The sequence below is a fragment of the Melospiza melodia genome, chromosome 20 (assembly GCF_035770615.1).
Source record: "Melospiza melodia melodia isolate bMelMel2 chromosome 20, bMelMel2.pri, whole genome shotgun sequence".
Taxonomy (NCBI): Eukaryota; Metazoa; Chordata; class Aves; order Passeriformes; family Passerellidae; genus Melospiza; species Melospiza melodia.
In genome coordinates, this window is record NC_086213.1 from 5928601 (window position 1) to 5954658 (window position 26058).

The following is a 26058-nucleotide window of genomic DNA, read 5'->3' on the forward strand; positions in this document are numbered from 1 at the left end:
CAGCCAAGGAACTCCAAAAATCAAAGAGCGCAGAGAAACTGATAGGACAGGACCCCACGCACAACCCAAACCATTTCCCACCTGCCTGCAGGGGCACATGGGGACCAGCTCTCTGTGGGGACACACTGGCACCTGGGGACCCAAAACCAGGCTGGGCTTGCTCAGGTCTAGCCTGAATCCCACACACAAGCAAGGGTGAGTCTGGAAGAGTCCCAGAGAAGAGTAAAAGCAGCTCAGTTTGTGCACAGGCTCCATGGAGAACCTCAGACCCCTGAGTTCAATGCTTTGCCATGGATGGAGGGCAGCAGGCCCAGCCTCAGCTCCCAGCAGGAGCAGGGAGGAGCAGCAGCTCCACAGGGAACCCCTGTGAGCCCTTCCCACATTTTCACACAGCCAGATTCCACATTTGCACAGAGCAGCTGCTTTCTCCCCCACCCTTCAGCTCCATGTAAATCACATTGCTTCTGTCTCTGCTCATCCCACCAGTCCCCAAAGAAGCAGAAACCAGAAGTTCCAAGACCCTGGAGCCCTTCTGAGTCACAGGGAAGGCACATCTAACACATCCAAAAACTCCCTCCAGGGAAACAACCCCCCCACAGCTCTTGAGGGGAGCCAGGAAATCTCACAGCATCCATTTCCATCCGTGTCTACACCACGTCCCCCTCACTTCTCACAGTTTCCTACCTTCAGAAGGATTCCAGAGCTCCCCAGCATAGGTCCGCTCCCAAAAAACCTCTCAGAGCTCCTTCAGCAGCACAGCTTTGAGGAACAATCCTTCCTTGGCCTGCATCAGCTCTACAAAAACTTAAGGCCCTCTTTTTCCATGCAGCAAATTCACACTTTAATGAGCTCTTTATTGGCCACAGCTGATTCTCGTTGAGCCTGATGGGCATCACTTGCACCTGGGCACAGGAGGAGGGCAAGCACCACCCCAAGCAGGCAGTGAGAGCCCTCACAGAGGTGCCCACACTGCTCTGAGGGGTCCTGGCACTAAAATTCGTGTGAAGTTCTCATCAGAGATGTGCTGGGTCCCACTCAATGGTGGGGAGGCATCTGGTGGGATGTACAAGTGATGTGCAAAGAATAAATGACAATTTTCCTCTGAGTTTACAGACTGGGCCCTCTTCTCTATTTTTCTGTAATAAATAGGATTTAGCCCCAAAAGGGGTGTTGTTTCTGTCCCAGCTCATCTCAGTGCAAACACCAGGGTCTCCAAACTGCAGAGCAGCTGAGAAAACAGCATCCTCCTCCAGTGTGACCACCAGGGTGCTCACCCAGCCCAGAGACATGGCCAGAGCAGCCCCTGCCTGTCATTTCCCCCATCAATTCCCCACATTAACATCTCCAAATCTGATGGAAACACTTTTTCCAATGGAAACCTCCATGCTCTTGGCGTGGCCTCAGCCCCTGATTGCACTGGGGTGATGTGATTTAAGAGGAAGCTGAAAAAGCAGCAATTGATTACCTGTAAAACAGGGTTATAATCCAATAAATAAATGATAAATCAGCGTGTCTCCTCTTAGTGAGGAGCTGGAGACTCCGAGTTGCCCTGGAAGGAGCTGAACAGAATACCCATTATTCAAACCAATCACAGCTACCCAAGTGGAAAGAACAGCTGTGCCTTCATGTTTCCTGACACTTCTCCTTGTTACACCACCCTCGCTGGATATGGAGTGGTTTGGACTCGAGGTAACTCATTAAGGGAAGGCAGGGAAGGCCATTTTCCAGGTCTCCTCACCCCTGTCAGTTCAGATCAGAACCTGACACCCAAGGAGCAAAATGGGCTTACTTGGATACACCTCCAATGGATCCTGCTGCTCCCAGGGAATCCTCTGAGGAGGATTCCCCCACAGCTTTGCTCACACAGCTCTACAGTGGATAGAACAAGGGAGAGGAATGATGAGGAGGACTCCATCTTATCAGAAGGCTAATTAATTACTTTGTTATACTGTATTACATCTATATTACATTACATCTAAACTGAATCTGCCAAGCACTCAACTGCACTCCACTGCACGGAATCTCATGACTGTCACCCAACAATCCTGACACACACACAAACACACACAAACACACACAAACACACACAAACACACACACCTGGCGCACACACACACACCTGATACACACACACACACACAAACACACACATCTAACACACACACACACACTTGGCACTGATAGGCCGAGGAAACAAAACCCCATCACTTTGGTTAAACAATCTCCACATTGAATTCTACTTTGGCATAAACACAGGCACAGCAAATGAGGTAAGAATTGTTTTGATCATTCTCTGAGGTTCAGGGAATGGAAATCCCAGAAATATTCTTTGCTTTTCTCTGTGAGGAGAAATGTGGCCACACAGCTCCATTGAACATTCATGATGCAGGACCGCCATCCTACCCATCCCCATCCTCCTGCCCCACCACTCCTGGAAGCACAGAGCCTCCAAGAGTTTAAAACTCCCTCAGAAATGTCCCAGCCTGCAGGAACCTGGGAATTCCCTCCCACAAACGCCCTGCCTGTCCCTGCCTCCCAAAGAGCCCTGGCGCCGAGATGCACACACACAATTCAGAGCCTTAATGAGGGCACGCACCAGCCTGGGCACAGACAATGGGCATTTCTCATCACTCTCAGACACAGCCAGAAAGTAGGACAGCACTTTATTCGGAAGCTCTGCTAGACCTGGAAAAGCACTTCCCCACAGGAGCCCTGGGATAAGGTCCCTTCTGAGTTAATCCCAAAGTTTCACTGGGTGCTCCAAGAGTCTCAGGCAGGGTGAATGTCTTATATTTTTGCTCTGGGAAGGTTTTCTTCCCCATTGTGCACACACATTACATTAAAAGGCAATCAATATCATCCCCACTGTTTACCCTGAAGTTTGATGCTTGTCTTCCTTGCCTTTACATCCTTGCTCTCACATTTTTGTGCCCCTGGTGTCACCAAAGCCAGTTTATCTCTGGCCCAGAGTTAAGTGCTTTGTGTGGAATGGCAGTTTCTGGTGCAGAATGGTTTTGTAATGAGGCAGGATGCAGAAATCAGAGCTAAAACAAGGATATAATAAGGCAAAGTGCCTATGAAGGATAGTTGTGTGTAAGAGTAAAAGTGTAAGGCAAGCTGGAGAAATATAAATAAAACTATGAAACAAAACACAAACACATTGGTTTTGTGCTTGCTCACAGTGGAACCTGTGAGTGAGCAGAGACAAAACCACAGGAGCAGAACAGTTCAGTGGACGTGGACGTGTGAGGGGAGGCATCAGAAACCCAAGGAGACAAAGCAAGGAGGGCTCTGCCACCCAAACCAGCCCATGGCACGGCCAGGAGGGTGACAGCTCCATTTGTGAAACCCCTGCACTGCTCCCAGGCTCAGCTACACTCACACACACACCTGGAAAACCCTGGGAGGTTTCCTGCAAGAATGCCAGGCCCAGAGCTGCTTCCCTCTGAATGCCCAGCACGAAGGATCTCCTTTGGAGTGCGTGGGGCTCCCCAGGAGCCATCCTGGCCGTGCTGGAGGCAGCCCTGCCCTCCTGCTCTCAGGTGAGCAGAGCGAGGGGGCTCTCAGCATTTCCAGCCTCTGAAGGAGGAACACTTACAATTCAGATCTTTTCCTTTTGGCTACTGCTGCTTGCATCCCCTTCATTGCTCATGCCCGGGCCCTTGGGGATCCCCAGGACCCCCTGACTCCACTGCTGCCCCTGCCAGCCCTGGGAAAGGCTCCCCGGGGGCTGCTGGAGCCGAGCCGTGCCCAAGCTGCCAGGCTGTGCCCCTGGAGCACTAAGAGTCACTAGGGCAAAGTGAACATGGAGCTATACCAGCCCTCTCATTTCCTAGCACTTAGAAAAGCAGGAATCGAACCTACACTGGAGGAATCAAACCCCTCCATCCTTCCCTTATATTACCTTATAGTAGGGTCAGCTAAACAAGCTGTGGGGCCCATATCCCAAAAATGATGTTTCAACGCTTTCCCCTGCTAATGAACCCGTACTGGGGATGGTTCAGCTCCTTCCCCTGCTAATGAACCCGTGCCCCCGGGGCCGGGCCGTGCCCGGTGCTGCCGTGCCCGTGCCCCCGGAGCCGAGCCGTGCCCATGTTCCGGGCCGTGCTCCCGGAGCCGAGCCGTGCCCATGTTCCGGGCCGTGCTCCCGGAGCCGAGCCGTGCCCGGTGCTGCCGTGCCCGTGTCCCCGGAGCCGAGCCGTGCCCATGTTCCGGGCCGTGCTCCCGGAGCCGAGCCGTGCCCGGTGCTGCCGTGCCCGTGCCCCCGGAGCCGAGCCGTGCCCATGTTCCGGGCCGTGTCCCTGGAGCGGAGCCGTGCCCATGTTCCGGGCCGTGCCCCCGGGGCCCAGCCGTGCCCATGTTCCGGGCCGTGTCCCCAGAGTCGAGCCGTGCCCGGTGCTGCCGTGCCCGTGCCCCCGGAGCCGAGCCGTGCCCATGTTCCGGGCCGTGCCGTGCAGAGCCGTGCCCATGTTCCGGGCCGTGCCCCCGCAGCCGTGCCGTGCCGTGCCGTGCCGTGCCGGGCTGCCCCCGCCAGGTGGCGCCCCAGGAGCGGCAGAGGCGGCCCCGGCCCCGCTCCCCGAACGGCCCCGGCCTCGGGATCAGCCCGGGAGCGGCCGCGGGGACACCCCCATCAGCAGGGAGCCCCCCTGTGCTCCTCCCGCGGGCTGCCGGCTCCGGGCATCCCGGTCCTGCCCGCTGCCGTGGTTTCGTGATTCCCTCATTTCGTGATTTCCCGAATTTAGGACGAAATGAGCCGTGAGACGAGAACGGAGGTTCGCCCTCCCCATCCCGACCCCATCCCCAATCCATCCATCCCTTTCTCCATCCCTCCCTCCCTGCCCGGAGCCAGCCAGGCCAAGCGCTGCCGCCCCGTCGGTGCAGCCTCCTGAGGTTTGGAGCCGCGGGATGGCGAGCTGGGGGAAAGGGAGGATGAAATGGATCGTTTCTCTCTCGTCCCTACCCCTGGTTAGACATTCGGCAGAGGGAACAAAGCAGAGCCGCCTGTGGAATGGGTGCGAACACAAATACCGGGGACACTCACACCCGTTTCCCTCTCTTTGGTCAGGGACCCCAAATCTGTCCCGGGGGTGGCGGGGGAGCCTGGGGCTGCTCAGCGAACTGCTGTTGCAGAGATGGATTTACCCAAAACACGCGACAGCAAAAGGATCGCTGAACGAATCCCAAACCCAGCGGTCCGAGCCTCAGAGCCCCATCCGGGCTGAGCTCGGCCAGGCGGGACTGAGCAGGGAAAGCCGGGGCCGGAGGGGATGCGGGCACAGGGCGCACCGTCTGGTGTGGAGTGAAAAAAAAACGCGCTCACAGCCACATTTCTTTAAATCAACTTTATATAATCACACACACAAGCATTTGAGCTACATAAATATATGAAATGTATATAAAACTGCTTTCTGAATATGGCACGCAGAGAAAGCTGTGCATAAAGTGTCATCCAGCTGCAGAGCGGCTCCGGAGCTCCTGGAGCGGCCGCAGCCACAGAGCTGCGGGCAGGCGAGCGCGGCCGGCGGTGTCCGGAGCTGCGCTCCCGTCCCGGGCTCTGTGGTGCTGCTGAGCTCGGGTTCCTGGGCTAGTTTGCCCCTCCGTAATTGTCACTATCGGGAAATGTTGTCATCCATTAATAAAGTCCCTGCTGTTCCTGGGAGCGAACCCCTCGGGGTGCGAACCGACCCCGCTCGCTCGGACCAAAACCATCCTCGGAGGGGTCGCCGCTCGCTGCGCTCCCACGCGTGTTCCCCCCGTGTTTAGCCAAGGAGCCCGCCCGGGACAGGTTATTCCTCCTCTTCTGGAAGGGTTCCTGTTGAAAAATCGGATTTAAAACAAACCAAAAAAGCCGCAGGAGCACCGCCACCAGCGTGGGGCGGCTCTCGGCTTCACCCCCCCACTAATGACTGACGGCTGGTGCCGCTGAGACAAATAAATACATCGTAAGGAGGGCAATGGGTCGCCAGTCGTTTTGGCCCTAAGGTGAGATTTAGCAATGACCGCCCATTAAAACGAGCTTTTCACTTTTCCTAGGGGTAGCCCCTACCCCCACCCGCTCCAGCGAGGGAAGCGGGGGAGCCTCCTGACCTGGTTTATAATTGTATTTAGGTTTGAGGGGTTTTTTTCTGCTTGTTTTTTAGATCGGAGACGGGAGAAATGAAAACCGGCTGAAAAAGGACTCGGGAGAACGGAGGAATAAAAAAGCGCCCCTCGAAAATCCGCGGGGAAGGCCAGGAATGGACCGCGAGGGAAAGCTGGAAAAATGCATTTTCAAGAAACCTGTGGAGAATAAACCAGGAGCAGTGTCGGGGCAGAAGGGACAGAATCCTGCGGAAAATCGCGGTGACATCCCCGAGGGAGCGCGGTGCGGGGACCCCATTCCTGCAGACGAACCTAAAACGGGACTCCAGGAAAGCTTGGAGAAACCCTCCAGAAATCCCTGCCGCCTCCTCCTGCCCCAAAAACACCTCCTTGTTTTACCCCCCGTCAGTGCAGCCCCAGGGATGCTCCAGCCGGAGCCCGGGCTCGGCCGGCTCCCCCTGCCCGGAGCCGCTCGTACCTTCCCTGGCAGGAGCAGGTCCGGGGGGAAAAGCACCTCTGGCTTTTTCTCGCTGGGTTTATTTCCTTGGTAACTTTATTTTGTGAGTGGCGCTCGGGCGGCTTGAAAGGAAATAAAGCTTGAAAGGACCTCGAAAAGCTGGAGACAGAAGGGATCTGCCCCGGGAGGGGTCGGGGTGTCCGTGGGGTCGGGTCGGCTCCGCACAGCTCAGCCCGCTCGGTGCTGGTTTGGTTTTTATTTAAATGCCTTTTCTGGGAAGGTTTTCATGTGGGAGAGTGAGGGAAAGCTTCGTTTGGTGAGACCAAGGTGAAATTCAGCAGGAATTATGGCCGCGGTTACCTGAGCTAAAGGTCGAACTCTGTTTCGGCTGAGAGCGTTTAGAAGTGTAATAATTATTAAGCATTTAGGCTAGAATAATCAGATCATAAAAAGCAAGAAACCAAAGAAAGAAAGAAAAATAAAAAATGATGGATTAGAAAAGGGAAAGCCCAAAGGTGGTGTCTGAGAGGCGGCTGCCGGTTGAGATTCCACGAAGGAAGGAGGCAGAGGAGGAAAGCGCAGCTCGGAGCCCCGCAGGAGCTCCGGAGCCCCGGCCCGGCCTCGGGGCTCACCCTGCCCGCAGCAGCCCCGCTCGGGGCGAGAGGATGGAGCCGGGAGCTCAAGCAGCGCCTTGGACGGCCACTTCCAGCTCAAGGGCTTGGCCCCGCCGTGTTTTAACACGCCTTAATTGTTCCCTAATAATGCGGGGTTTGGGGAGAAGCACGTGGGAAGTTTGGGGTTGGCTGGAATAGAAAAAAATAAAATACCAAAGCACCAAAACAAAAATGCCAACAAGAAAAACCCCCAAGGCATCACCCTCGGAGGCTGCTTCCCCGGGAACCGCTGGGTTTTTTCTCCTCACCCGCAACTGAAACCCTTCAGGTGCAAAGGGAGATGGTTGCGCGGCTCAAGGCGGTTCCGCGGTGCGGAGCGCAGAGCCCCAGGCTGGGATTGGGGTGTCCCGCCGGGGGTGTCTCCGCTCCCCCGGGACTCTCCGTCCGTGGGGGACGGGGTGAGGGCTCGGCGGTGCCCCCGTGGGTTTCTCAGCGAGGCGCTCTGGAGGTGCCCAAGCCGGGAGGTTTCTCCCGCCCCGTTTCCCCCATCAGACGATTCCAGCCCCGCCGTCCCGGCGCCTGCAGCGCGGATCCGCCCGGCCGGCTGTCGCTCCCGGCCCGGTGACAGGGACCGGGGGGGCAGCGGGGCGGGCCCCGCACGCTGCCAAGCGCCAGCGCCTCCAGGCAATCGCCTCATCGGCCCATTTACCCTCCCGAGACGGCAAACAAGCGCTCCGTCCGTCAGCCATCCCTCCGTCCGTCCGTCCGTCCGTCTCTCAGCCCCGCCGGGGCCGCGCTGCGGTCACCCTCGGGCAGCGCCCCTCGCCCCGGGCGTGCCTGCAGGAGCTGGGGAGTGTCCCCCTGGGAATGTCCCCCTGGGAATGTCCCCTGGGAATGTCCCCCTGGGAATGTCCCCCTGGGAGTGTCCCCCTGGGAATGTCCCCCTGGGAATGTCACCGCACAGCCACGGGCACGCTCAGGGGCTCCGAGTCCCCCCCGAGAGCGGCCCCGGCCCCGCTGCCCACCGGGGATCGCGGCTGGGGCTCCCACCCGGGACGGCGTGGGCGCTCCTGCAGACGCACGGCTGCTGAATTTCAAGCAACTTCTCTATATTTTTAATTTCTCCCCCCCTTTTCTATTCTCTTCTCCCAAACTCTCCTTCTGCCTTCCCCAAATCGTTTCCCGGTGCAATCCTGCAGCCCGAGGACAGGGAGGAGGCGGGATGATCCCTGCTTCCAAGATTTTTACGAACAATCGTTAAAGAAATCAAACTTTTTTTTTTCTTGTCTTTTTTTTTTTTTTTTTTTTTTCTTCCCTTGTGCAGAGGCCGGAGAGGTCCCTTTGATCTGCGAGGCCTGGCGTGCTCCGAGCCCGCACGCCGGCTGTTTGCGGGGAGGGGGCTCGGCAGCCTCCGAGCCGGGACATGAAAGGGGGGAAGAAAAAAAAAAAAACAAAAAAACAAAAAAAAAATCTTAAAATAAATTAAAAAAAAATAAAAAAGGACGTCCAGGGTACGGGAGATCGACCGAAGGGCTTAAATATTTCATATTCCTGGAAGCTGTCACGGCCAAAAACAACAACACGCCTCCCGCCTCCCCCGGAGTGTTTGCAGAGGGCAGGAGCGTGTGTGCGTGCGAGGGACCGGGAGGCTGCGGGGGGGCGGGGGGTAGAGAGGGTCATAAATTTTCACTTGTAATCAATCAATAATTAACTAATAGCGGAGCGTGGGCCGAGCGCGCCGGCGACAGCGGGAGCCGGGCCCGCCGGGGTGTCGGTGTCGCGCTGCCCCCCGGGCGCTGCCGCTGCCGCTCCGGGGAGCGCTCCGGGCTCCGTCCATCCCCGCTCCATCCCCGCCGCAGCCCCGCTTTCCCAGAGACTTTGGACTCGGGGCTAAAGCTCCCGAGGGTTACACTCGGCTCCGAGCAGAGCCTGCGGGAGCTGCCGCGCTGCCCGCCCGGGTCGGGGGTGCGGGATGCTCGCTGCCCCCAGCACGCCCCGCGTTCCGTTCTGCGCCCCCTCCCACGGGCCCCCGCGGGGGTCTCGGGGCGCTGCTCGGGCCGCCCGAGAGGTGGCGCCGCCGCCCCGCCGGAGCCCCCCCGCCGCCGGCCACCCCCACCCAGCGCCGGGTCGCCTGCATCAGCCATAAAACCATTGAGGATATCAAGACAGGCGCCAGGTGAGTAATAGACAGGATAATCCACAGAGATTGCTCGCTGTTTACCTCCTTCCACAAGCGCCACAAGAGTTACTCATTAACGTTACTATATACAAATAAGATACACAGGAGATAAAGCCATTTGCAAGTCAGAGTTACACCTGCGGTACACGGATTTCTTGCAAGGGCATGGCGAGGGGGAGGTCAGCGTTAGGCCCGTGGAAAAGCGGGGCTTTGAAGCCATCAGGCTGCACCCTCAGCCTTACAGAGAATAAATGGGGAGCCCGGGGGTTGCGGCGCCCCGGGGCGGCTCCTGGGCTGGCAGGACAGCGAGATGGGCAAGGGAGGGCCTGCGCTGTGTGTCTGTTGCTTTCCTCCTGACCATCAGCAGTGAATTCCTCACCAAGCAGGACATTTTCCCCGCTCACACACAGATCAGGGTGGCTCTCCCCCTCTCAGAGCCGTTTGGGGGACCAGCAGCTGAGAGAGGGAAAGAATTGAGGTCCCCGCGTGATTCCTGAATGCAGAGGGATGGGGGCGAGGGGCCGGGGTGTGTCATGGAGCGGAGCCCTGGCGCTGCCGCTGAGGCCGGAGCTCAGCACGGGGGGCAAAGCTGCTCCCCGGGCGGGGATGGCTGTCCCAGGCTCTGTCCCGCTGTCCTGCTCCCCTCGGCACCGGGGTCCCTGTCCCGGAGCGGCTCCAGCTCCCACCCGTGCGGAGGATCCGTGTGGGGCTGCAGCCTTCGGGCCGGGTTGCCTGCACAGCCTCTGCCTCCTTCTTCGCATGGATTATTATTATATTTATTTATTTATTTATTTGGCCCGACCCGCCGCCACCTCTATCCCTAAAGCCCCTCCTGGGCCAGGCCAGCTCAGGGGAGCATCAGCTCGAGTGACATTGCCAGCAGCCGTCACCTTGGGCCGTGCGAAGGTGGGGAAAGAAGAGGGAGACCAAAACTCCTGCTCAAACTCAGCCCGAACCTTTCTGCCGCTCAAACACCGTGGATTTAAACAAAACCCCCATCCCCAAGCTGAAATGGGAAGGGTCCCGTTTCCCCGCGAAGGGGAACAGTTCCATGTTCCTGGGGGAATTTTTAAATGAAAAAATCGAGGGGAAAGAAAAAAAAAAAAAAAAAAAAACCACAAAAAACCACAACTTCACGGGCACTTTTACCCCCTGGCTCTCCCTTTATCTCGCCGGCGCAGGAACCGGGGGCCGCGGGCCGAGGGGCAGGCAGAGCATAAAACAGGATACAGGCTGGAAGTACATCCTTATAATATTTATTACTGGCGGACGATGAATCGCTTTTCAATATACGGGCCACTAACTGTTGAAGGGATGGGGGAAAAGAAATCTCATTAACAAGAAATATAAATGTTCTGCTAAAGGATGTGCTCATAGACTGGCAGAGGTACAGCAGGGGCTGCCAGCTCTCCTCAGCTCTCCTCTCAGTGACCTCCCAGGCCACTGGTCCAGCCTGGATGTCTGTCCCCGTTCCAGCCGTTTTCCAGCTTAATCCCGATATATCGCGAGCCTAAGGGCAAAAAGGCACGATTCCAATAAAAGGGGGGAAAATAAATATTAAAAAACCATGTATTTCCAGGTGGTAACTAACTGGGAAAGCCAAATCCTCTGCCCGGACGAGAGAGGAAAACGAGCCCAGCAGCAGCATCAACTCCTGAGCACTTTACCTGGAAACTTTGAAGGAGGGCTCTGCATTAAAATTTAACCGATCTATTCTCTAATTCTTCACTTTTGCGTTATTAATTTATGACAGATAAAAGCATAGCTGAGCCTTTCTCATTAACTTTTCAAACGCCACTTAATATTGTTCCATTAAAAGAGGTGACTTTAGTAGCCTCTGGATCGACTTTAAAAGCGAGAGGGATAAAGACGGAAAAGGTACATTAAACAGCTTGCTTAAAACTCGTCCTTCCCCCCAACAATTCCAATGACACCATCTCGACTGGTTCGTACTAGCTCCTTGCAGGGGAAATATCTTAATATTGGGAACGGGAAAGGGGGTGGAGGAGAAAGGCAGAAGAGGGATATATATCTTTCAACCCCTCCATCCTCCCAGGCACTTCGGGGAGGGTTGGGGTGAAGGCATTTCACAGTACGCCCAAGACATTTCAATAAAAATTTATTGAAACTTCAGTGACTTTTAAAAGGGGAGAAAAAAATTACAGAAAAAAAAAATAGCAAGAACTTCTCAACATTTATATAACACAAAATATACCTTCATTTTTTTTTTTTTTCTTTGAACCAGCTCTGAGCACCTGACTTTCAACCCAAGAAAATATGCACTCACTCAAACAAAGACAACAATAAGCACAGTAGTGAAACTCCATTGCGGGGTTGTTTTCTGACACACTGAGGAAACGGGCAAAAATAATAGAAAGTACAGAAAATCCTAGAATCTTCACCTCTTTTTTTTTTTTTTTTTCTCTCAAGCCACTGGAGAAGCCTGTTGTCGTGTATAAACATATATAATTTTGTGGTTGTTGACATTTTGAACACCGAAGAAATCGAGGATTAAAAGCTACCATGGCACACTGCTTTGTCTTTTTCTCTCTTTGAATTTTTTTAAGGTCTTTGAATAATTTGGTTTCTTTCTGCTTTGCCTTTTGCATTCGGCTCCTTGACCAAAGGAGGAGGTTTTTCTGGGCTGAGCTCTGATTTAAAAACTGAGCCCTCACAAACGGGGGAATTTCTCCTCTGGGTCGGGATCTATGTTTAAAGGAATTACCAACTTGAAATGAAAACGACTAAAAATAAAAACAGAAGGAAACAAAAGAAGACCGCTGCAGTCGTATTTACAGAGATATGTACAATGTCAATAAATTAAAGTTTAATTTCGAGTATTCATATTCCACGTATTTACAAGAGTTATCAAATAATTACATAAATACTTTGTTTTAATAATAGTGTCCACTCTTTTCTTCTTCTCAGTATGTTAAACCTTGTTATTGCATATACAATTAAAGAGGGAAAGCTGTGATAAATCTACAGTCGAGCTACAGAGGTTTATAGATAAAATAAATTCACTTTTTTTTTCTTTCCAACTACACGTCTTATTTTTGTTGCTACAAGGGAGGATGTTTAAGGTAGAGGGACAAAGGTCTTATTTTTGTTTTCATTATTATTAATAATAATTTTTTCCCTGGGATTTGAAACGAGCATTAAAAATAAACAACAAAACCCCACTGAAATAAAAAATACCACCACCCCCCCTCAAAAAAAAAAAAAAAAAGCAGACTACTCTGGAACATGCAAAAAAAAAAAAAAGCCACCAACTGGCTCTCAGACATCACAATAATATTTTAAACACACAGCTTCCCTTAATATCGACTAAGGGGGTTGTGGTTAACAACCCGCCCAGGAAACAACTGTTGAAAAACCAATACGTGAGTTACTTACAAGCTTTTCTTTAGGACAGAAAAAAAATCACTTCTCTTACTTAATTTTTATTCATAAGTTTGTTTGATAATTTTTTTTGTTTTATTTTTTCTTTTAGGTTTTTTTTCTCTTTTTTTTTTTTTTTTTTTTTTTTCCCGGTGTGTTTTGGTTTTGGGTTTTATTTTTTTTTTTTTTTACACTGGTAAAAAAGAAAATTAAAGGAGGATGCCACAAACCCCACCGGTGCCTCGATCCCTGTGAGGAGCCTCCGACCCAGCGCTCCCTCATCCCCGACCCTTTTTTCCCTGCTCCACCAGATAAACGCCGCGGGATTTTATATTAAAAAAAAAAAAAATAGAAGTAGGGAGGGAAAAAAAAATAAAGAAGGGGGTAAAAAACAAACACTCGCGGGGTGGAGGATGTGGTTTCTTTCAAACAAAGTGCACTGCGAGACGGATTTGAAATGCGCTCCCGGAGCCGGGGGTTACGGGGAGCCGCTGCGGGATCTGTCCTGCTTGGGGTCGAGCCCGCTGACCAGGCGCTGGATGTTCTGCAGTTCGCTGGTGGCCGCCTCCTTGTCCGCGCCCAGCTTGGGGGACAGCGACACGGAGCCGGACGAGAGCGTGGAGGAGCGGCTGGTGAGGTCCGAGGCGGAGTCCAGGGGCACGGAGCCGGGGCTGGCGCTCAGCCCGCCCGCCTTGGGCTCCGCGGAGCCGGCGGCCAGGCCGGGCAGGGCGGTGGTGAGGAGGCTGCTGCCGTCCGACAGCGGCACGGGCAGCGGGTACGGGCTGTAGCGGAGCCGCGGCCGCACGGCGCTCAGGAACGGGTGCCGGTGCACCGAGCTGGAGGCGGCGCTGGAGGCGGCGGCCGCCGCTGCCATGTAGGTGTAGGGGTAGGGGAACAGGCTGCCGAAGGGAGACATGGCCAGGCCCTGCGGGAGGGGAGGAGAGAGAGGAAAGGGTTACCGGCCCGCACGGCACCAGGTGCTCCCCGCGCACGCAGCTGCCCGAGGGACGAGAGCTGTGCTCCCGCTGTCCGGGCCAGAAACACGGCGGCGATGGGGCACACCCTGCCCGGGCCCTGCCCTGCACGGCCCCGCTGCCATCGGGGGCCAAATGGCCGTGGGGTGTCTCCTGCACTCTCCCCCCCCACCGGGCGATTCTCTTGGTGCCTTTACCCGCCGGTCCAGCCCCCTCCCGCTCCACGGGGCAGCCCCGGCACATCCCCCCGACTGCGGCTCCGCTCCGCAGGGCAGCCCCGGCACATCCCCCCGACTGCGGCTCCGCTCCGCGGGGCAGCCCCAGCACATCCCCCCGACTGCGGCTCCGCTCCCAGGCCGGACGCGCCCCGGGCTCTGCGGGACAGCGGGGAGGGTGGGAGAGCTCAGGGATCGCGCTGGGCCACCCTCCCCGCCCACAGCTTTCCCTCCTCCGACCTGCTGCCAAGGCCTGTGACCGGCCCCCGAGAGGGGCACTGGGGGGGCCGCACAGGGGAATTTAAAGGAGGTTCCCGCCGCCCCCTCCCCGTCCCCAGGCTCGGAGTCCCCGGCCCGCAGGGGCGGCGCGGGGGGAACGCGGTACCTGCGAAGCCAGGACGTGCTGCTGCAGATGGAAAGGCAAAGCAGCCGCCGATGCTCCCGAGAGTCCCTGGGCCGCCGCCGTGGCCATGACCGTGTTGTCCAGTCCCGAGACCCCGGCGGACGCCCCCGAGACGGTGGCGAGGAGGGGCCCCATGCCCGCGGCCATGCCCGAGAAGGCTCCCCCCATGGCGAACTGCCCGGGGTGCAGCAGCAGCGGGTGCCCGTTCCCCAGCGGGTTGAAGAACTGCTGGCCGGCCAGGGCAGGGGGAAAGCCGAGGTTCTGCAAGTGTCCCTGGCTCAGGTGGGCCGTGCTGTCGGTTTGGACCGTCAGGGGGGTGAAGGGCTCTTTCCCCAGCAGTCGGTTCTCATCTACTTTGGGGCCATCCCTGAGGGGGCTTTTCAGTTCCTCGCCGCTCAGGCTTCCCCCCCGGGTGCTGGAAGAGATGGTAGCCGGGCTGTGCCGGGAGTCCGGAGGGGCTTTCTCAGTCCTCTCTCGGCTCCGACTCCCTGCCGAGTCCCCGGGGAAGAAGTGCCCTTTGGAGGGGCTGCCCCCCTTGTCCCGGGGGTCGTCCCCTGCGGTGGCAGCGGAGCTGGCCGGCGCTGGGGTGGCGGCGGTGGTCGTGCTGATTTTGCCCGACTCGTTTCCTTCTAGCAAGGGATCGTCTTTGCTGTCCGCATCGCTGTCTCCCTCGCTGGGGCAGAGATCTGCAAGACAAAGGGGGCCCGGGGCTGGGATCCGGCACTGCACATCCCGAAATCCCCACCGGGCTGGGAGAGGGGGCAGAGACGCTTCCTGGCCGGCCAGAGGTTTGTGTGGAAATCCTTCCCTTTCTTTATTATTATATAAATAAATACAGCCCCCGGCTCCCACCGCCCGCCCCGTCCAAGCCAGCCCGAGTTTTACACAACGCAGCAAATTTGGCTGCGAAACAAAGCAGCGGCCCAGAGCAGCGACCCCCCAGCCGGGCGGGCCCGGGGCCAGCAGCTCTGCTCCCCGGAGCTCCCCGGGGCTGCCGAGCCCCCAGGGACCCCCCTTCCCTCCCCGGCTGCAGCGGGGCCAGAGGAGGAACGGGACGGCAGCAACTCGGGACAGGGCTGGAGGGCCTTGGGGGTGGGTCTCCTATGAAGTTTCCCAAAATTTTCATCCCTTTCAAAGGGCAAACTTTGCAAAGGCTCACAGAGACATTCACAGCCGTCTTCATCACGGCCTGGGCCTCCCCTTCTCCCCAAACACATGCACGGCTTCGCTGGATTCCTCTGCACTTCATCTCCTAATTTCAGCGCCCCAGGTGCGAAGCTCTGCTTTGCTTTTCGGGTCCCCTCCCAGCTCCCCTCCCCTCAGCTCGGCAGGCCTTGAAAGAAATGAGGAAAGCAACTACAAAAAGGAGGTTGTTTCCTCCTCCCTCGGCCCCCCCCCGGCCCGGGATGGATTAATACATACAGAGAGCTGCAGACAGCTCCCAGCCCCGCACGGAGAAACCCAGGGTGACTTTTCTATAACAAAGTTGGCGACTGTATCCAGGGGAAAGATCCTTCCTCTAGTAACAGATTCAGTGAGGGATATTAATGGAGTGACTCCAGTTCTGAACTTTTGCCCCGTGGTCTGTCTTTGCTCCCTTGACTCGGAGCTGGCTCCTTTCTGAACCAAGGAGGGGAGGGATGAATGTGCAGCAAGGGGAGAGGGAGGCCGGGGGGGGGAGAGGGAGAGGAAGGGTGAGGAAGGCAGAGAGAGGAGAGTGAGGGGGAGAAGGGAGGAGAGGGAAAGACAAAAAGAAAGAAGAGTGAGGGCAAGAAGGAAAGAGAGGGCAGAAAAACTAGAGAGGAAGAATAGAAAGAAGAGAGCAGAGAGACAAAGCATGAGAAAAGAAGGGAAGAGGTAAGGAAGGAAAGAAGGGAGGAAGAAAACAGGCCAGAGCCAGAGGGCAGTGACACGGGCCAGGATTTGCCACCACAGAGCGGGCACCCAGGCTCTCCCACAGGAGACCAGGGGCCACAGCTCTCACCTTTGAGGCTGGAGGTGCCCACGGCAGGCACGGCAGGACAGGAGGACTGGGCAAAGCACTTGAAGGCCGTCTGCTCATTAGACGACTCGTCCGAGGTGGGATTCTCCTTCTTCTGCCTCTCATCGTACACGCGCATGGACTGCAGGGTCAGCTGCTTCCTGCGGGCACAGAACCCGCTGCGAGAGGGTCCCCAGCGCCCCCCGGGACCCCCCCAGCAGCTCCCATCGGGGCACGGGGAATCCGAGCCACGGTCCCCGCAGGAGCAGAGCGCGTTTCTGGCAGGCAGCGCTTGGCTGCTAATGAGAGGAGATTTCTTGGAAGCGTGAGCAGCTCCTCAGCGAGGGCTGATATTAAAGACAAGGGGCGGAGGGGAGAGGGAAGCATTCCCTGGAGATTAGCTTTTAAAAGGCAAGGATGTTCCAGAGATATGAGCCATCTTAATGGTTGCTAAGATTGCTAGGAAGTGGTTATTTTGTTAGGCACTTTATGTAATCTTTTCACCAACAATTAACCCGGAGTAAAAAATCTATTTATATTTAGAGAAATTAGAAATCATTTCCGTCCTGTGGCTCCAGCGCTGGCTTTATTTTCACACTGATGGACAAGAGGAGCTGGCGTGTGCATGTTTGTGTGTGTGCTGGGCAGGGAGAGAGGCTTCTTGGTTTACACCATGTTCCCCTCACCTTTTTATTTTGTTGTTTGTTTGAAAAAAGCGAAACAGATCTATTTATTCATTATCTAACCCCCTGTGCAAATGGCTAAAATATCCTGTCTCCTGTAATACAACAAAACAGATATATCCCCCATTAAAGGAAAAAAAGTCCCTTTTTTCTCCATGTATTTTCTTCTTATATTAAAAATAAAAGTCTTGAGTCCTATTATAAAGAGTTCTGTCTGCCTACCTGGGGCACAAACTCTGTCCTGCTGCTTTTGGAAAAAATAAAGAATCTTCTATCATTAATTACTTCCATATTCATGAGATACCTCTGTCCAAACAGTTTATTTCTGTGTTTCTCCTCTATTTCTGTGTTGCTCTTCCATTTCTGTGTTTATTTCTGTGTTTCTCCTCCATTTTACTCTTTTCCAGGCAACCCCCAGAAAAATGCCAGAGGAGATTCAAGCAGTGCTCAGCCCTCACTTGTCCCTCTTCTCCAGTCCCAGATCCAAACTACACTGTAATATTCCCTCTCTAATTTGTAAGGGGAAGCTTTTTTCAAGCAATATTTGCTCAATGTACTGCACTCCCTTTGGCCAGCCATCCCCTGTGACGTGAAAACTAAACGTGGAAAGCAGGAAAGAATTCCCATGCAATCCGTTTGACGCTATTAACGCCAAGATCCTTATGGATTTTGGCGGGGGGAAGTGTGGTTTGGAGGCAAGGCAAGGTGATTCTGACCTCTGCTCGTGTTCTGAGCTTAACACATGCAAACCAAACGAGGCGCCTGTAAAGAATCGAGCCAGACTCACCTCTTTTCCCTCCTTCCATTCCCGGTGTCCCGAAAACCTTTGGCAAAGGGGTTGTTGTCAATTTTTAATTGTGTGATCTATAGGATAGAGAGAGAAAAAAAAAATAACCAGGGGGTTGGGGCAGAATGAGGAGATTTTTGTATTATAAAACAACAGCAAACCCCACTCTTCCCAGTTCCCCTGGTGCTGGCAGGAGTAGGACAGGGCAGGGGGCAAAGGTCCCTGGATTTGGGGTGAATCCTTGTGTTTTCCAAGCTGTTTGGAGGCAGCTCACCCCCAATCCCCCGCCAGGCTGGCCGGTGACCCGGACCATGGTGGCAATGAAAGAGCCCCGTGTTGCTGCCACCACGTCGGAATTAATTGAGCCGTGCAATGAGATCCATGCAAGTTATGCCTGTGCTTAAAACTCTTTAAATACCATAATTAAACCGCAAAGGAATCATACCCACCCCCTCGCTATAATAAAATACTTTATATAATCGCATTATGCTCCCTGTGTGTTGGGGCGCCAGGGGTGCCAGGAGCCAGCTCATATTTTTTAGGGGGTTGTGTGTGTGGAAGTTTTATGGTTTGGGTTTCCTCGGGGTTCAGGAATGGCTGTTGGGAGGGATGGGGGGTGCGGGACATCCCGCAATGCCTGCGATGCATGGAGCCGAACTCAGAGCCCGGCCGGAATGAGAACAGGATGCGAGCAGTGGCCACGGGAACGCCGCCTCCCCGCAGCTCCGTCCCCATCTCGGGCCGGGCTGCGAGCACAGCGAGCCCCCAATTCAGGAGCAGAGGATGACCCCGAAAAGGACCCCCCGAGTGCGGGCAGGAGCAGCCTGGCTCCCGAGGCACCCCCCGCCGCACCGCGCACACGGGAGCAGGAGGAGCAGGAAAAGCCCAGCGCTAAAACCAGCGGGACTTTTAATCCAGGTGCTCCCGGCCCTGCCTTCTGCTCCCCCCGCGCCGAGCCGAGGGCTCCCCGCCGCTTCCGCACGCCGCTTCCCAGCCGATTTCATGGCAATCACACAAATATGCTCATTTCTGTCCTTCAACGCAGCCGCCCCCAGCTGATAGAGCGGGCCGGCCAGCCCTGCTGATAAGTCCCAAAGCAAAGTCTACTCTCTGTACACCCATTTTCTTTCAGTTTCCTTGCAAGTGCCTGGCTGCAGAGAGAGAGGAAAACAGCCCGAGCCCCGAGGGGGAAGCGGTTTTTTGGAGACCGAGGGCAGAAGGGTACAGACCTCCCCTTTTCACCCCCGATTTTTTTACGGTGAAGGACGAGAGGGGCAGAGAGGGGCACAGGGGAGCTGCAGCGAGCGGCGCTGCGCATCCAGAGCCTCTGCGCTCAACGCTGGCGAACGCAAAGTTGTAATTCACAGACAACAAAAAAAATCAAAGCCCCTTTTTTGGCTCCTTCCCTTCCTTCCACTTGACTTAATAATCGTAAATTCGCCGTTTGCCACTCTCCCGAATATACCACCTTCATCGCAAGTGACAACAAACCAGCAGCAATGGAAAGGCAGCGTTTGCAGTGCTGCAGAACTTTCTCACACGGGCTTTTTCAGCCCTTCCAGCTAAATTCAAGTGAGATACCCCTCTCTGACCAGAGCATATTTCTGCACCACAAAAAATAATAAAACCCTGCAGGATGCAAAAAAAAAAAATCATAATATAATAATAATAGGAACCAGACGTGCGCTCCAGCCTTATTGCCAATTGCTGTTAAAGGAGCTAAAACAGCACAAAGGCCAGGAAGAATTACAAAATCTTAGCCCCGCTGCTCTCCCCGCTCCGTCTTTCGACACACGGAGCCCAGTCTTTTTTATTAATATTTTTTTTCCCTGATGCATCTTAGATTAAATCCACACTAAGAGCAGCAAACCCCACCCCATCCCTTTCCTCATACTGGGGAGGGGAAAAAAGGTAGAAAACCCCTAAACATTCTCCCCCTCACCCCAAGTCCTCCCTCCTTTTAATTGCCTTCCCCGAGGTCGGTATTAGGAGAGCGCTCGACCCCCTCCCCCAGCGCCTTCCCCGAAGTTGGATCAAGGAGGTTTTGGGGGAAAAGATGGAGGGGGGGAGAGAGAGAGAAGAGCGGGATGGGCTTCGTGAGTTTTAAGGGAACAATGCAGAGTAGAAGTTCTCTTAAAAGCCAAAACACGTAAAACAAATCCTCTCTTAATCTCCTTACCTTATCATTCTGGTATGCGGTCACTGCGATGAATTCAGTCTCCGGGAAAACGTAGGTCCTGAACGTGCTGTAAGGAAGCTTGAGGATGTCGTTTGCTCGGACGATGTGGAACCGGGGCTGGTACTTGTGCATGGAGTTTAAAATGGTCTGGGGGGAGCAGCGGCCGGCAGCAGAGAGGGCAGGAGGGGGGAAAGAAGACGGTCAGCAGGAGCAGCATTTCCCCCGGCCATCGGCACTTTCTCCTCCTAATTTCCCTCTCCTTCCTCCCCTCACTCCTCCTCCCCGCCAAGCACACTCCAAACACACGCACACGCCTCGCAGCATCCAACTAAAAGTACTGACAGCTCCAGCTCGCCGGGGTAAGGCTCTCGCTGGACCTCTCGAAGGAGAGGAGAGAGGGGGCAATCCCCTCAGAGCCCTACTGGGAGAGGGGGACAAGCTGTTTGGGCTCCGGCTGCAATGCCTTTTGATTTCAAAGTGTAAAAAAATAAAATAAAATCAAGTGAAGCAGCAGCTCCAGTTGCAACACCACCACGAGAGCCTCGGCTCGGTCTAATTGCGTGCCCCAATTCACTTAAGGCCTTCTGCGAACGGCAAAAATGTATCGTCTAATCAAATCACGGCAGCAAATGCAATCTTCGGCACATTAGAGATCCCCTGGCCGCGGCCACCAGCAGCAAGCCCCGGCTCCGAGGCCGAGGCGTTCCCAGGAATAGAAAGAAATGGCCAGCACCGACAGAGCACTTATCAGCAGGTTTGTTTGATTTCACTCTCAGGGTAAGTTTTTATCTTTGCACACCCGGTAAATGTAAAGGAGTGGATAGACATGAATGGGCAACTTGACCTCTGCTTTTGGTCCCTGTTTATTTTCACTCCGGCTTGCTTTACATTATCCAGATTAATATAGATTTAAACGTTTGCGTACTTAGGCCTTTAAGCCCTTTATACACATATGCATATCGTTCTCCTATGCTTAGAAAGTGTGATCGACTTTATTAAAAATATATATAGATATATAAAGTCACCGCAGCTCTGAGAAATATCGAGTTGCGCTGCGCTGGAAATGCATCCCTAAAGTTACCGCGGCATGGCACGGGGAGGTTACAGAGTAAACTCCGGGCTTTAATCCTGACCCCAGCGGGAGGAAAAATCAAGGACTGTTGGATGCCCGTCGCCGGGTGCGTGGGGAGGTGTTTCTGCCCCGTTTTCCCCTCATTTCGGCGCCTGCCCGAGCTGCCAGCGGGACCTGCCCGGCCGAGCAGGCGCCGAGATCCAGGCACTCCCCCCGGGACCCCCCGCTCGGGCCGGGGGCGAGGGAGGGGAAAAGGGGGGCAAAGGAAGGTGTAAAAGGCACTCACAAATCCGTGCTTGTCAGAGATGTTGTTAGTGAGCTTCAGCTTGTGAAAGGTGACGACTTTGGACATCCATTGTTCGCCGGTGGCCGGGCTGTCCGGGTGGATGTACATTCTCTTTGGCATTTCAGGGTCAGCCTTGCCGGCTACCATCCACCGGGAATTATGGAATTTGTACCTACAATCATCAGCCGCCACAATATCCATCAATAAAATGTACTTGGCCTTTTTATCCAGTCCAGTGCATCTCACTTTAAATGGAGGAAACATTCTCCTATGGGCAGAGGGGGGAGGGAGGAAGTGGGGGGAAGAAAAGACAAGAGAAAAATAAAATGAAATTAATTACAACGTTTAAATAAGCTTCTGAATTTTGGTAGCGTATCTACAAAGCAACTTTTTCGGCTCTCAAAAGCAGCAGAGTAAGTCTGTGTCCAGCAAAAAGGTTTCCTCTCCTCCCCCCCACCGCACCCATCGAAAAGGTTTCTCGAATGCTTAAAAGTTGCAGGAGAAAATGGTCCCTGGATGGGAAAGGTACGCATTCCCTGGAAATCAGCAGGCGCCTACCTCTCTCTGCCATTCCTAAACAGCAAAGGCCCATTTGGGGCTCTCTGATCTCTCATTAGTTTCCTTTTTGCCTGCTAAACAAAGAAATGGGAGCTGATCGCACCCCGATAAAAGAAATCGTCTGAACTATTACAACCCGGGCTCCCGATAAAGTGCGGAGTTTTACACTTGGCAGAGGAGAATAAAAACCCCCAGCGAGGGCAGCGTGGCTGCCGGGGCTGTCCGGGGATCCCCCCCTGTGCCCAGGGTTCCCTGCGATCCCCGCTCCCAGCTCCGGCTCCAAACTGCAACAGGATACCACAAATTTGCTGTTTATTATATCGAGTGGTTGGCATTCAGCAAATCTCAACTTAAAAGGAAACACATGACTTTGCAACATGTAAGAGCTCTTAATACTGGCCGAGGCTTTCACGCAAAAACTTTTGACCACAATTAACAGCAAAAACTTCGGGAAAGCTGTAAAACGGGCGAGAATTTTTTTTTTCTCCTTGCTGCTTTTAGGGCTTCTATTTATTTTTTTTTTTTTCCCCTGAGCCTGTAGCCTGCAACTGGTGCTTTGCAAATAGGCGAAGCTCCAGTAAGGCAGCTGAAGGCCATCTAAGAAGACTTTTCAGGAGTGGCTTCCTCGAGTAATTCTCCTGGCAAATCAGATGTGGGGAGTTTGGGAGGTTTCTCAGAGAGCCCCTTAGAAAAACACCCGGGTGCAAAGGAGGTTTTCACCCTACGTATCATCACAGCGATAGGCAGAGTTGTAAAAGAGTCCAGATGTCAATGAGTAGCGAATATAGAGAGAGATTTCAGACGGGTAAACCTATAAAAAGCAGAAATGCCGAGCGTGGACGCGCCGTGTGTGTTCATTCATTCCCACGTGAAGGTTACATAAATATAGGGACAGGCAGCGCGGAGCTGCAAACCCTTCCCTGCCACTCCTGCAGCGGCTGCAGGACGGCTGGGGAGTTTTGTCAGCTTTTCTGTCCATTTCCAGACATAACCAGGCGGCACAAACCCAGCCGAGATCCCAGCACAGAGAGAGGCACAGCCTGACACACCGAGCCTATCTGCCCTCCTGCCCCAGTAGCAGCCAGACGCCTCTCCATAGGATTTTTCCTTCATTCTCTTTTCTTAAGGAAGAAAAACCGCGTGTAGCGAGGCTGAAAACCAGGCCATCCCCTTTGCCAACCCCAAATTATTTTCTTCCTGCTCCCAGTCTTCTCCAGCAAGCATTAAGCCGCTGAACCATGAAGGGACCCCCTCACCCCCTGCACACGCTCATGCTGAGCAGGGCCGGGTCGCGCTTGGGCTGTTCCCGGCAGCCTGGTGCCCCAGACGGGCTCGGATCTTCAGCTCCTAAAGCTTCCCAGAAGTGCAGGTGAAAGGAGATTTACGGAGGAAACCGCCCGAGAGAGAGCCCTGCCCTGCCGGGGTGCAGAGACTGAGGGCTGGGGGACAGAGGGGGGGAAAAGGCACGAACCCCGAGCCAGACCTACCTTCCCGATTTGGTAATCACCATCTCTGTGCCTCTTTTATGGAATTGCTCCCAAAGCTCTTTAGCTTCCAGATGCACTTTCGGATCGTCTTCTACCTCTTCTTCTGGCTCCAGAGTTTTTAAAGGCCTCAGATGGGCTGCTGCCTGGTGACCCAGGGAAGAAAAGGGAATACCAGTCTCTGCAGCCCCCACTAACTGATCCATGATGGGTTTAGCCAGAGCCCCGGGAAGGGACAGGGCGGCTGCCCCGTTGGGAGGCAAAGCCAGAGCCGGGAAAAAGGGAGGCTGATGTCCCAGCACGGCGCTCATGGCAAAGTCCGGTGCCCGGTGCGGTAAAAAGGGATGATAAGCCATGCTTGTCCCAGGGATTACTGGATCTCTCATCGGTAAATTCATCCACTCCACTCCTCGGTCTTCCTACTGCTGGAGTAGTCCTGGAGTGGTTTCTAACAGCACATCACGAAGAAGAAAAATTAAGATAATAACAATAATAGCAATAAAGCACCAAAAAAAAAAAAAAAAAAAAAGGGTTGGGGGTAACAAGCTCTAAACAGCACAGTACATGAGGGAGAGGCAGAACTTCTACAGCCTACAACTTCCCGAGCCGGGGCACATCCCCAGCCCTCGGGACAGCGGATTAACAGGATTGTTCATTATTAGTCTTGTTTTTTCTCGTGTTCGGTCTCAGAGGCTTTGTTTTGCTTTTTAGTTGTTTGCGTTTTTTTTTTTTTTCCTGAGTGGAAGTCCTTGTGCTGGAAATGAAACGCCGAAGAAGGGAAGAAAAAAAATCCACCGGGTTCGCTGTCTGCTCCTGTTGCCGCAGAAGAGCTGGACAAGCCGAAATCCTTTTTTTTTTTTCCTTCTTCTTCTTTTTTTCTCTTAGTCCCAATCCCTCTTCTCTTCTTCCGTGGCGGAGGGTGACGGCTCGAAGCTGGGTTTTCTTTTAGGGTGGCTGGCTCTCTTCCCCCTCCCCCCCACCCCTCCACCTTTCCTCCGTACGGTCAGGCTGCAGAGCAGAGGCTGGGGAAGGAGGGAAAGCAGAAAGGAGCAAACAAACCCACCCCCCCTCGCCGGCCGAGGAAGGCTCCTGAGCAACCTTCAGCAGCAAAAACTTGTAGGGAAATCTCGTTTCCGCCTCGCCTTCCTCGCTCCCCAAGCAGGAGCTGGTCAGGGTGTCCTGATTTCCATCAGGATCTCTTCTTTCTTTCACCCTCCTCCTTTTTTTCTTTTTTTTTTTTTTTAATTTATTTTCCCCCTCTCTTTCTCTTTCGCTGTGCCTTAAAAAAAAAAAAATCTGCCAGAATTATACTGTTGTCTCCATGAGAGAGAGAGAAAGTGAGAGGGAAAGAGAAAGGAAGAGAAAAAAGGGGGAGGGAGAAAGAGAGGAAAAGAGAAAGAGAGAGAAGAGAGAGGGAGAAGGAGCCTCTCGGCTCTGAGAATTCCCTGTGAGTCTGTGCTCTGCGTGCACCCGATCGTAGGGATGTGTTGTGGGTTACAGGGGAGCTGGAGCCGCCTTGATTGGCTCTTTGACGCTTTCGGACCAATTGTGAGGCTCCATAGGCGGGGTTCTGACAGCTCGGGTGGAGGGGGACAGCGCCGAGTTATAAAAAGAAGGTGTCGGAAACTGTAACGCTGCAGCAAAGCATCACTAGTACTTCGGGCCGTGTGAATATGTCAACATGATCAGAGGGGAGGGAGCAGGGAGGGAGGAGGGAAGGGGCCGGCAGCGCCCGCCTCTCGGGGGGTGCTGGGGCCGCCTCGGCCCCGGCCCCGGCCTCCCGCGGCCCCGGCAGCCCCGGCGCTGCCCGGCCGCCCTGCCCCGGTAGGAGCTTCCGAGCGCCGGCAGCGGGGGGGGCTCGCTGGGGGGGTCCGGAGCTGCGTTCCCCCTTCCCGGTACCGCGGCGGGGTCCCCCCGTGTGCCCCCCGGCCCGGAGCCAGCTCGGGAGGCCGCCGCTCCTCGCTGCCGTCCCCGCCGCTCCCGGTGTCACCCCCGGCCGCTGCCCCCGCGCCGTTTGTCCCCTCCCCGGCAAAGTTGCTTTCTTTAAACGACACCTCCGGCCCGGGAGCCGGGCGCTTTCCTTCCCCCCAGAATCCGGGGCTGAGCTCCGGGGCTCGGGGGCGGCTCTGCGGCTCTTCCCCCGCTCGGAGCTCGGCTCCAGCGGCCGCCGCTGTTATTGTTGTGGTGGGCGGCTGGAGGCTGCGGCGGCCGCCACCGGCTCAGCTCCGGCCCCGGCGGCTGCCGATCGAGGCGGGTGCGCGCAGGGAAGCGGGAGGCCGCTGGAAAATGGGATTTCAATGTATTTATTATTCCTTTTCTTTCTTTCTTTGGCGTTGCCGATGAAGGCCACTCGGCTGGCACCGGCGCCGACAGGGTTACGCTCCCACACCCCTCCTCTTCCACGAGGTGCGCGGGGAGGAGACGGGAAGTGCGGCTTTCCCTGCGCCCGGGCCGGGCAGCGCCGGGCGGGGGGGGCCCAGCTCCGGGTTCACCCGCGCTCGCAAGGAGCCGGCCGCCCCCCGGGGAAGGCGGCACGCGTGGGCCTGATCCCACCCCACGGAGAGGGAAGAGCCGGGCAGGATCCTCCTGGGAAGTTTCCGGGGAGATATATTCCTTTTGTGGGGGTGGGTGCTGCTGGGTGTGGGTGTGTGACAGCGCAGGGCAGCAAGAGGGGGCTTGGCACCGTGCGTGTCGTGGGCATGCAGGGCACGGAGCGCCCACGCG

General features: G+C 55.0%; 1 protein-coding gene and 1 long non-coding RNA gene across 3 annotated transcripts; one reads left to right on the plus strand and one right to left on the minus strand.

Moving 5' to 3' along the window:
• Nucleotides 1–9270: 9270 nt before the first annotated feature.
• On the plus strand, nt 9271–13113 carry LOC134427237 (uncharacterized). The gene is made up of 2 exons (XR_010030124.1): nt 9271–9328; nt 10911–13113. It is a non-coding gene; the product is annotated as an uncharacterized LOC134427237 (long non-coding RNA).
• On the minus strand, nt 11434–24955 carry TBX3 (T-box transcription factor 3). Of its 2 annotated transcripts, XM_063172896.1 has the most exons (8): nt 24398–24955; nt 23338–23782; nt 21293–21560; nt 19935–20081; nt 17756–17832; nt 16289–16446; nt 14287–14990; nt 11434–13637 (listed from the first exon to the last, which is right to left on the minus strand). In XM_063172896.1, exons 2-8 carry the CDS (start codon nt 23730–23732, stop codon nt 13191–13193), a joined length of 2196 nt encoding a protein of 731 aa, XP_063028966.1. In that variant the 5' UTR covers nt 23733–23782; nt 24398–24955; the 3' UTR covers nt 11434–13190. The 2 variants fall into 2 exon arrangements, with proteins under 2 accessions (XP_063028966.1, XP_063028967.1); XM_063172897.1 differs by lacking the exons at nt 23338–23782; nt 24398–24955 and adding an exon at nt 21851–22062.
• Nucleotides 24956–26058: the final 1103 nt, after the last annotated feature.